Genomic DNA, 11,736 nt, shown 5'->3' with positions numbered 1-11,736 from the left:
AAAGCAGAAAGCCGGGAATCTTAAGGGGTTCATGAGCCTCAGAGGTGTTGTTGCCTCCGCCTCTCAGCCTACCCTGATACTGTCTCTCATTTTGGATGCAAAGGTTCTATTTCAGTGTTTTTGAAAGTTCTTGGTTTGACGCAACTTATTGATTCACTCTCTGAATTGTGTGTGACGGGTGTGTGTTATATAGTTATCTATCGGTCCCCTCTTTCTCGGGTGATGGAGTGTTGACAAGGTGAGAGTGACACAGTAAAACCAGAAACTGTCTTTGAGTAGCCTGATGGGAAAGGAATGTCCAGGGACCCGGATCCCTCATCAGTTCTGCCTCTCTCCAGTTTTTTCGCTCCTCCCACACCACTCCTAGAGGGAGAGGAGGAAGGGCTATGTAAATGAGCACTCTTTTCTTATATAGGGTTTTTTTCCAGTCCCCCAGCGCCTTTGGTTGCTGAAGGGAAGAACAGGATGGATGTGGTGCTGAGAAGGTGCTTTCTCCATTTGTGTGTGCTAAGTGCTCTGCTGGCTGTGGGGGCCACAGAAGGTGAGTGTGGGTGTATGGACAGGAGCAGGTGTTGATTAGGGATTGAACACCTGTTCTGGTTTTCCCGCTCTTAATGTGAGATACCAGTAATATTTCAGGCTTCTCCCACCTATTTGATTTAGTGAGAATATGGGCACTGGCTCCCTCCCTACATGGAAAATTGGAATTGAACATGAAAATAATCCTGTCTGCTTGGAGGGGCAAAAGAATAGTGGGTCTTTGTGATGCTAAATCTGAGGACCCGCAGGCAGTGAGCTGGAGCTGGGACTCCACAAGGGTGAAAAGATTCTTTCAGGTAATGTCTCAGGTACTTGGGGGTAGAGGATTTAAAGTGGGGAGTGACAGAATATGGTGTTGGATAAGAAGGCTAAAGAGGTACAATGATGGGGATGGGTGAACACAGCCTAGATCTTTTGTTCTGGGGCTGGGAGAGACAGGCAGAGGGGGGGTCTCAGCTGAGCATCACATGAATAGGCTCTGGGGGATTGGATCCTCGTGACAGGAGCAAGGGGTGGTGGTGGTGGTGGTGGTGAGAGGGTCTGGAATGTCCCGTGCTGCTCTGAGGAGGGAGGGTTGGAACTGGAGAAAGAATGGTGCATCTCATGACTTCTCTTGCTCTACTGGTGGGAAGCTCAGTGAAATGATTCCAGATCATCCCCCAGAAGAATCATCAAGGTTTCCAGTGTGCATTAGAAATGGGGTGAGGAGGGGCTGGAGATGTGGCTCAAGCGGTAGCGCGCTAGCCTGGCATGTGTGCGGCCTGGGTTCGATCCTCAGCACCACATACAAAGATGTTGTGTCCGCCGAAAACTAAAAAATAAATATAGAAATTCTCTCTTTAAAAAAAAAAGAAAGAAAAGAAATGGGGTGAGGAGCCAGGCATGGTTGTACATGCCTATAATTCCAGGAACTCAGGAGGCTGAGGCAGAAGTTTGTAAGTTCAAAGCCAGTCTCAGTAATTTAATGAGGCCCTAAGCAACTTAGGGAATCCCTGTTTCAAATAAAAATAAAAAGGACTATCAATATGACTCAGTGGTTCAAACCTTCGTACCAAAAAAGAAAGAAATGGAGTGAGAATAAACCAGGTGTGGTGGTGCATGCTATAATCCCAGCTACTTGAGAGGCTGAAGCAGGAGGATAGCAAGTTTGAGGCCAGCCTCAACAACTTGGTGGAACTCTATTTCAAAATAAAATAAAGCCCTTCCTTTTGGCCTGAACTGCCATCTTCCAGTAATTTGCCAAAATGATGAACACAAAGGGAAAGAGGAGAGGAACTTGACGTCTGTTCTCTAGACCTTTTAGAAAAGATGGAATTGTTTCTGTGGCCACATATATGCGAATCTACATGAAGGATGATAATATAGACATTAGGGAATGGGTACTGTTCAAAAAGGAATGTCCCACAAATGTTAGCATGGCAAAACTGGGAGAGTTTACAATGTTACCCAGCATGCCGTTGACATTGTGAATAAGCAAGTTAAGAGCAAGATTCTTGCCTAGAGAATTAATGTGCATATTGAGCATATTAAGCACTCTAAGAGCCGAGACACCTTCCTGAAACATGTAAAAGAAAATTATCAGAAAAAGAAGGAAGCCAAAGAGAAAGGTACCTGGGTTCAGCTGAAGTGCCAGCCTGCTCCACCCAGAGAAATATATTTTGTCAGAACAAATGGAAAGAATCCTGAGCTGCTGGAACCTATTACCTAAGAATTCATGGCATAATAAATGTAAAGTAAATAAATAAAGACCCATGGATTTTCATAATTGGGAAAAAAAAGAAATAAAAAGATCGGGAGATATAGATCAATGGTAAAGCCCTGGGTTCCAGAAAAAGAGGAAAAAAAAAAAAGAAGAAGGAGGAAAAGAAATGAGGTGAGGGTAGTTTCTGCTATGCTGAAATGTATACATCATATCCCAACCTCTCTTTCTCTGTCTAGATCCCAATTTCACAGATTTCTAGGAAGTTTTCCTTGATTGGCTTTCCTCATTTGTGCTGCACTTTTTTTTTTCTTTTTTTAAAGAGAGGAGAGAGAGAGAGAGAGAGAGAGAGAGAGAATTTCAATATTTATTTTTCAGTTTTCGGCGGACACAACATCTTTATTTGTATGTGGTGCTGAGGATCGAACCCCCGAGCGCGCTACCGCTTGAGCCACATCCCCAGCCCTGTGCTGCACTTTCAAGTCACTGTGTTTCTTAATGTTTTCTGAAAACATTCTGTTCACGTCCATTCACCTAAGGCTCTTAAAAGATCATGCTTACATATTAAATTCTGATTTTTTAAAAATCATAAGAATAGGCTGAGGATGGAGCTCAGCATCAGAACTGTGATTAGCAGGTGAGAGGCTCTGGGTTCAATCCCGTCTCCCACCACAACCAAAAAAAAAAAAAAAAAAAAGCAAACATTTTTCTAGATATTCATGAAATTTTATATGGACTGCTATTTATCTTATAGTTTTTTCCTAGTGTGAAAAGACATTGTGCTTATGCAGGAAAATGTTTTTTTTTTTTTTTTTAAGTCCATAGGGTTGGGGCTGGGGTTGGGGCTCAGCAATAGAGTGCTGACCTAGCATGTGCGAGTCTCTGGGTTTAATCCTCAGCACCACATAAAAATAACTAAAATAAAGGTATTGTGTCCAACCAACTACAACTAAAAAATAAATATTAAAAAAAAATCCATAGGGTTAACGTAACCCTCAGAGTCACTTTTAAATATTTTAGCCAAAAACAAAAATAACAATCAAGCTGAGCGCAGTGGCCCATACATGTAATCCTAGCATCTCTGGAGGCTGAGGCAGGAGGCTTGAAAGTTCAAAGCCAGCCTCAGAAACCTAGCAAGGTCATAAGCAACTCAGCGAGAACTTTTCTCTAAATAAAATATTAAAAAGGGCTGAAGGTGTGGCTCAGTGGTTAAGTGCCTCTGAGTTCAATCCCCCAATACCTAAAAAAAAAAAAAAAATCAATAAAGATAAAGCAAATACAGCAAAATGTTGATAGCTGTTGGATCTAGGTGAGGGTATATGAAGGCCCAACATAGTTTTTTTTTTCCTCTCAGACCTCTCTCTTGGTCAGTTACAATAATTTTGCTGCTCTGTCCCTACCCTACTTCTTAACCATCCCCTGCTTGCTATAGTGATCTTTCTAAAATACTAATACAAGTGTGTTTTAAAAGGTTTCAAAGCCTTATATGAAAATTATAGTTTTTCAATTTTGATCCCAGTTCCAGTTCTGATACTCTGTCTCCAATGAAGTTGACTTGGAAGAGTTACTTCCTTTCTTGAGTTAACTGATTATTCAAAACTTGGTTTTCTTTTTAGTGTATAACCCAAAAGTTGAACCACAACTGCAGTTTTGTATTAAAAAATGGAATATATTTAAAACCAGATTTATCATGTAGTACAATATTTTAAATAACTGTAAGAACTTCTTTGTTATTAAAAAAAAAAAAAAAAAAAAGCTTTCAAAGGGTTGTTGGGCACAGCAGCACATGCCTATAATCCAAACAATTCAGGAGGCTAAGGAAGGAGGATCACAAGTTCATGGCCAGCTTCAGTAATTTATTGAGGCCCTAAGCAACTTAGAGACAGCCTGTCTCAAAATAAAACTAAAAAATAATAAAAAGTAAAAGCTTTTGAAGGGTAAATTTTATGGTACATGATTAAATCTCAATTAAAAAAAAAATAGCTTCAAAGGTGGCTTGCCTACAGGATAAAGGCCAAACCCCCTAGTGTGACACTCAAAGTCCCCACCCCATCTTCTCAGCCATAGTGTGCAACAACACAACGCTAGTAGTCCCCTAGCATGCCAAGTGCTTCCATGCCTCCATGTGCTAGTCCTGGGGCAGCTCCTCATTTAATGTGCTCATTTAATTCCACAAGAGTACTTCCCCAATGTACTCTTGTGGAATTAGCCTGTTTAGTTTCTCATTTTGTTACACTATATGGTATGCCTGTTATGGTACGCATTAAACAGTGCCTTGAATTATAATAATGTGTGTATATGCTCATTTCTTATACTCAACTTTGAATCCCTTTCAGAGCCTTATCTTATTATTCTTAAGTCTTTTGTGCCTCAAATAGTGCCTAATACGTCATGGGTATTCAGTAAATTAAAATGCCTTTGAATGTGAGAATGAGTGGAGTGACATGAATGGAGTGTTAGCCTTGAAACGGAACTGATTGAGGATCCTAGAGCCCTCATGGCGCATTCCTTTTAGGACCCAGAAACCAGGACTGGCTTGGAGTCTTGAGGCAGCTCAGAACAAAAGCCTGGAACAGACAGCTGTATCCAGAGTGGACAGAAGTTCAGAGGCCTGACTGCTGGAAAGGTGGGAAATTGAAAGTTCTGGGGAGAATATGGTGAGAATAGGATGGGGAGGAATGGAAGAACTTGGGTGAATGCACCTTGGGAAGACAGGAAGGGGAAGATAAATGGGGAAAGGAAGCCACAGAGTCCTCACTAATGCAACTTCACTTCCCAGGTGGCCAGGTGTCCCTGGAGCTCAGTAATGATGGGCCTACACTGATTGGTGCAAATACCTCCTTCTCTATTGCCCTGCACTTCCCTGAAAGCCAAAAGGTACTGCCAGATGGGCAGGTTATCTGGGCCAACAACACCATCATCAATGGTAAGTACAACCCTACTTCAGACCCTTATTCCTAGGGCTCAAATTCCCTGGTGTCTCCAGTAAGCCTCAAGAATGTCCCATTCCTGCTCTAATATTTATTTGTTTGCTTATTCAGAGTGGTTCTAGGAATTGAGCCAGGAGCACCTCTGAGCTATATCCTCAGCCATTTTATTTTATGACAAAGTCTTGCTAAATTGCTCAGCCTGGCCTTGAACTTGTGATCCTCTTGCTTCTCCCAAGTCTCTGAAATTATAGATTTGTAATACTGAACTCAGCCTCCTTTTATTTTTTAAACAAATTACATATGTGATACAAATTCATTGTAGTAGTATTAGAAAACATGGATAAAGCAAAAAGTAAAGAAAATTATAATTCCCAAACTGAGGGACAGCAGAATACAGAAGTTGGGCAGACCTAGTTTTCAATTTGTCACTAGTTTGTGTTCTAGACTAGTAACTTAACTGTTTTGTGCTTCCATATCCTTATCCATATAATGGGGTGGTACCTTTCCTGAAAGGTGTTGTAAGAATAAAAATGTGATATTATATAAAGAACTCAGTATTAGGTTTCTCTAGCCTACAGGAAGGGCTCAAAAAATGTTAGCTGATACTGTTTTTTTTTTTTTTTTTAAATTTCACTGATTAGAGAAAATCACCATAAACATTTTGATGTATGGCTTTCCAGTCTTTTTTTTTTTCCATACCAGGGATTGAACCTAGGGGTACTTAACCACTGAGCTATATCCCCAGCCCTATTTTGTATTTTATTTAGAGACAAGGTCTCACTGAGTTCTTAGGGCCTCGCTAAATTGTTGAGACTGGCTTTGAACTTGTGATCCTCCTGTCTCAGTCTCCTGAGCTGCTGGGATTATAGACATGTGCCACCATGCCCAGCCCAGTCTCTTTCTTATGTATGTGTGTGAATGTGTGTATATAAGTGAATTTTAAATTGTAGTGTCCACATACCCCCAGCCCCAACTACAAGCCCAAATGGGTTATACCATAGAGATTGTACTTTCTAGCTATTATTACTGGAGCCCCTCTCTGATGCCCTAGGAGCTATTATAGGGGTTTTGATGTATACAGCAGAATGCTAGGGCCAGTGGCGCATGCCTGAAATCCTGGGGACTCCAGAAGCCAAGGTAGGAGGCTTGCAAGTTCAAGGCCAGCCTTAAAATTAAAACTAAAAAGGGCTGTGGATGTAACTCAGTGGTAAAGTGCCCCTGGGTCCAATCCCCAGTACTGGGGGGGGGGGGAAGAATGCTAGGGTTGAGGGTGACTATATTTATATTTCAGGGAGTCAGGTGTGGGGAGGAGAACCAGTGTATCCCCAGGAACCTGACGATGCCTGCATCTTCCCTGATGGTGGACCCTGCCCATCTGGCCCTTGGTCTCAAAGAAGAAGATTTGTTTATGTCTGGAAGACCTGGGGTGAGAGTTTCCCTTCTCTGACCTGTCTCTACATACTTATATTTTCTTCTTCTTACATGTTCACCTTTCTTTTTGGCCTCAGCCCTTAACTTTTGTGATTTCCCCTAATCCTCATTTCCCCCATGGCTATTTCTTCATTCATAGCACCTAACTCCCTTTCAATTCTTTTTCTTGGAGTTGGGGGGTGCTGGGGATCAAACCCAGGGCCTTGTATACACCATGCACTATTGATCTATAGCCCCAGCCAATGCAGGCAACCCTTTCTCAATTATAGTCCCACTCTATGAAATGCCCTCTCACATACAATAGAACCCTTTCTCTGCCCCGTTATGTCACAGCCTTCCCAACACCCTTTGAAGTAATCATCCTTAATATATCTCCTGATGTTCTTTCTCTGGTGTTCTTTTTCATATCCTACTCCAGTTCCCTCTGACCAGTAGCATCTCCCTTTCTGATTTTCTTTTCAAAAATCTCAGGCCAATACTGGCAAGTCTTGGGGGGTCCAGTGTCCAGGCTGAGTATTGGGACAGAACAGGCAATGCTGGGCACACACACCATGGAAGTGACTGTCTACCATCACCGTGGATCCCAGAGCTACGTGCCCCTTGCTCGCTCCAGCTCAGCCTTCACCATTACTGGTAAGGGTCTAGGAATTGGCAAAGCCAGCAATAGAGCAGGAAAATATGGAGAGGCTTGGGTGGACTGGAGGGGAGAGAGGAAATGGTGTGCTACCTTCAAGGGGCAGGGCCAGAAAGACCTTAGCAGAGGAATGTGGGGTTTAGAACCAGTGAATTGCCAGGTGACTACCAGCTTCTGGGTTAGAGGGTATGGCTGTGAGAGGAGAAGCTCTGGCCCAGGTTTGGTTCTCACCTTTTCTGGTTCCAATCCCAGACCAGGTACCCTTCTCTGTGAGCGTGTCCCAACTACAAGCCTTGGATGGAGGGAACAAACACTTCCTGAGGAAGCAACCTCTGACCTTTTCTCTTCAACTCCATGACCCCAGTGGCTATTTGAAGGGGGCTGACCTCTCTTATACATGGAACTTTGGAGATGGTACTGGGACTCTGATCTCTCGGGCACTTGTGGTCACTCATACTTACCTGGAGTCTGGCCCCGTCACTGCTCAGGTGGTGCTGCAGGCTGCCATTCCTCTTAACTCCTGTGGCTCTTCCCCACTTCCAGCCACAACAGATGGGAATATGTCAACTGCAGAGGTTCCTAGCACCACAGTTGGGCAAGTGCCTACTGCAGAAATTATAGGTACTACACCCAATCAGGTACCAACTACAGAGCCGTCTGGAACCACAGCTGTGCATGTGCAAACCACAGAAGTCATAAATATCACATCTGTACAAATGCCAACTGCAGAGGGAACAAGTACTACACTGCAGCAGCTACCAACCTCAGACATCATAGATACCACATTTGCAGAGGTGTCAACTACAGAGGTTATAGATACTACACCTGTAAAGATGCCAACTGCAGAGCCCTCTACAGAGGTGACAACTATAGAGTTGGTGGAGACCACAGCTGAAAAGATACCGACCCCTGAGCCTGAGGGTCCAGATGCTAGCCCATTCATGTCTACAGAAGGTATTACAGGTAAGAGGACCAGTGTAGGGTTGGGGTTGTGACCCAGTGGTAGAGTATGTGCTTAGCACATGTGAGGCCCTGGGTTCAATCCTCAGCACCACATAAAAAGATAAATAAATAAAAATAAAAGGAGGCTGGGGCCGGGCATAGTGGTGCACACCTGTAATCCCAGTGGCTCAGGAGGCTGGGGCAGGAGAATCTCAAGTTCAAAGCCAGACTCAGCAACTCAGTGAGATCCTATCTCTAAATAAAATTCAAAATGGGGCTGGAAATGTGCCTCAGTGGTCAAGTGCCCCTGAGTTCAATCCTCAGTACCAAAAAAAAAAAAGAGGGGTGGTGGTGCTGGGGTGGTAGAGCGCTTGCCTAGCATGTGTGATACACTGAGTTCGATCCTCAGCACCACATAAAAAATAAATAAATAAAATAAAAGTATGTGTCCATCTACAACAACAACAAAAAATTCTTTAAGAAAAAAAAAGGGTATTGGGCTGGGGATGTGGCTCAAGCGGTAGCGTGCTCGCCTGGCATGCGTGCAGCCCGGGTTCGATCCTCAGCACCACATACAAACAAAGATGTTGTGTCCGCCTAAAACTAAAAAATAAATATTAAAAATTTTTTTAAAAAGGGTATTGTGTCCGTCTACAACCAGATAGATAGATAGATATCTAGATAGATAGAAGGGGGGAGGGAGAGAGAGAGAGGAGACACACACACACACACACACACACACACACACACACACCAGTGTGCATGAGGTTCATTGAGAAGGGATATTTGTTACTTCTCTACTCTGAAAGTCTTACCCAAATGTTATCTAATCCTGTTTAACACTGTGATCTCCTCAGAGTTCTTACTAGCTCTAAAGCCCTTAAGTGTCTCTTGACATGCAAGAGATTTGGAGTTCAGTTATTTGGGGTCTTCCCCAGTATATGAGGAGAGAGCTTGTTGCTTTTCTACCCCTGAGAACAGCTGGGAAGGCCAGGGAACAGACTGTGATCATTTACATATTTATATCACATTTTCTGTTCAAGCATAAATGCACAGAAATCTTTCTCAGATTCCAAGACTCTGATCCTACCATTTTCCACTCCTAGATTCTTGTCCCAAAGTGAAAACAGAAGGGATGAGTTAGTGATGTTTAAATGAACTACATCAAGTATCTAGCCTAGGACCTAGCATAATGTGGGGTATGATAAATATTTGGGAGACTTTTTGAAAATTCCAACTCTTGCCTCTAACCTTGTGACTCTAAAGCAGTAATTTTCTTCTTCTGGGCTTCAGTTTATTTATCTATAAAATGATATTTCTTCTGGGTGCAGTGGTGCAAGCCTATAATTCTAGCGGCTCAGGAGGCTGAGGCAGGAGGATTGCAAGTTCAAAGCCAGCCTCAGCAACAGCGAGATGCTAAGCAACTCAGTGAGACCCTGATTCTAAATAAAATACAATATAGGGCTGGGGATGTAACTCAGTGTTTGAGTGCCCCTAAATTCAATCCCAAGTAACCCCAAAAAAAGATATTTCCAAGATCTTGTCTGACTTAAAGCCAGTAATTTCGGGATCCAGTAGCTCTACTTGGGAAAATGTCTGCTTGGCCTCTTCCTCCAAGTGAATCTTATCTGTCTCTTAATCTTGCCTCCTAAATCCTCTCCTGCCAGGGTCCCTGAGCCCTCCGCTGGATGGCACAGATACCTTAATGCTGGTGAAGAGACAAGTCCCCTTGGATTGTGTTCTATATCGATATGGTTCCTATTCTCTCACCCTGGATATTGTCCGTAAGTCTTGCCTACCCTGGGGGTTGATGAAGAAAGGTATATGCTGCCCAGGACCATCAAGTGGGAGCATACCTTGAGAGGAATTATTTACCCAGACAGAAAGAATGCCCCAATGACAGGGTCCTCCTTTGAAGACAAAGGGATGGGATTGGGAGAGTAGCCCTACGGCTTTCCTCTCTATGGACCTGCAGAAGGAATACCAACTTACAACCTTGCAATTCTACAGAGGGCATTGAGAATGCTGAGATCCTGCAGGCCGTGCCATCCAGTGAAGGGGATGCATTTGAGTTGACTGTGTCCTGCCAAGGCGGGTGAGTATCCTGCTGATTGCTCTGATGATTCTTGAGTTGACCATTGATCTCTGGAGTCATGTCCCTTCCAAGATCCCCTGATGCAAGATGATCCTTATTCTAGGCTGCCCAAGGAAGCCTGTTTGGATATTTCATCACCAGGGTGCCAGCCTCCAGCCCAACGTCTGTGCCAGCCTGTGCCACCAAGTCCAGCCTGCCAGGTGGTTCTGCACCAGGTACTAAAGGGCGGCTCAGGGACCTACTGCCTCAATGTGTCCTTGGCTGATGCCAACAGCCTGGCAGTGGCCAGCACCCAGCTTATCATGCCTGGTATGTATTTAGATATAAGATAGGATGAAGGGGAATGGGCAGAGGCCAGAAGGGAGGGAGAAGACACTGTATGAAGCATGCCTGGGATTCTGTTCACAGGTCAAGAAGCAGGCCTTGGGCAGGTTCCCCTGCTTGTGGGTATCTTGCTAGTGTTGATGGCTGTGGTCCTTGCATCTCTGATATATAGGTGAGAACCCCACTATCTAGCCCGGACCCGCAATCCTTTATTACTACCTCTTCCTCTTCCTTAAGGAGAAAATGAACTACCATTCCCTTTGAGGAAGCATGGTGTTTAGGAAAGAGTCCAGGCATATAAGTTAGAAAAACCTAGGCTGCAGTCTTTCTTGTGGGATACTGGGGAAATAGCTTAAAATTTCTGAGCCTCTGAGATGTAAGAAAAACAATACCTTCCCTGTGGGACTGTTGTCAGGATTAGAAACAATGTGAGTAAACCACCTGGCAAGAGTGCACCAATTGAGGACATTGATAACTGTTGTTAATATTCTATGTGGGGGCTGGGGATGTGGCTCAAGCGGTAGCGCGCTCGCCTCGCATGCGTGCGGCCCGGGTTCGATCCTCAGCACCACATAACAACAAAGATGTTGTGTCCGCTGAGAACTAAAAAATAAATATTTAAAAAAAAATATTCTATGTGTAGCACTTCTGAGAGGGGCAGATCCCCAGGCCAAGGTCTTCAAAGCAGGGAAGTTTATAGGTAAAGGAGAGAGGTTACCATAGAAATAAGAGACAATGAATCCTGGAGTTGGGGAGAAGGGAAAGGAGCTAGAATTAAGGCCAAGCATGGGATATGGGTGTGTCCCTTCTTTGGAGAAGCACAGATAATTGGCCTTTGTCCATTGCTAACCATTTCCCCCCCTTCTCTCAATATCAGGCGCAGATTTATGAAGCAGGGCTCAGCTCTCTCCATTTCCCAGCTGCCACACAGTAGCACTCACTGGCTACATCTGCCCAGGGTCCTCCGTGCTTGCCCCACTGGTGAGAACAGTCCACTTCTCAGTGGGCAGCAGGTCTGAGTACTCTCATATGATGATATGATTCTCCTGGGGTTGACAGGAATGCCTATCTTTTCTGCAGTCTTTCCTTGGAGACCACCATTACCTGAAATAAATACTTGGAACTTGGTGCTGTTTTTCTT

At 43.9% G+C, this 11,736-nt stretch overlaps 1 protein-coding gene and 1 pseudogene across 2 annotated transcripts; both read left to right on the top strand.

Annotated features, from left to right (window-relative positions):
• Window positions 1–465: 465 nt before the first annotated feature.
• PMEL (premelanosome protein) lies at window positions 466–11,664 on the top strand (the record flags this gene model as incomplete). Its single annotated transcript, XM_081310258.1, has 11 exons — window positions 466–541; window positions 4,755–4,865; window positions 5,019–5,165; window positions 6,461–6,595; window positions 7,072–7,233; window positions 7,487–8,197; window positions 9,844–9,960; window positions 10,187–10,271; window positions 10,375–10,580; window positions 10,680–10,767; window positions 11,473–11,664. The coding sequence occupies 11 exons, from the start codon at window positions 466–468 to the stop codon at window positions 11,612–11,614; spliced, it is 1,980 nt and encodes a 659-aa protein (XP_081166384.1). The 3' UTR covers window positions 11,615–11,664.
• Window positions 1,785–2,263, top strand: LOC308658771 (large ribosomal subunit protein eL21-like; annotated as a pseudogene). The gene has a single exon. The product of its transcript is annotated as a large ribosomal subunit protein eL21-like (transcript).
• Window positions 11,665–11,736: the final 72 nt, after the last annotated feature.

The sequence above is a fragment of the Spermophilus citellus genome (assembly GCF_964194105.1).
Source record: "Spermophilus citellus genome assembly, chromosome: 10".
Lineage (NCBI taxonomy): Eukaryota > Metazoa > Chordata > Mammalia > Rodentia > Sciuridae > Spermophilus > Spermophilus citellus.
This window is presented reverse-complemented; position numbering and strand designations above follow the sequence as displayed.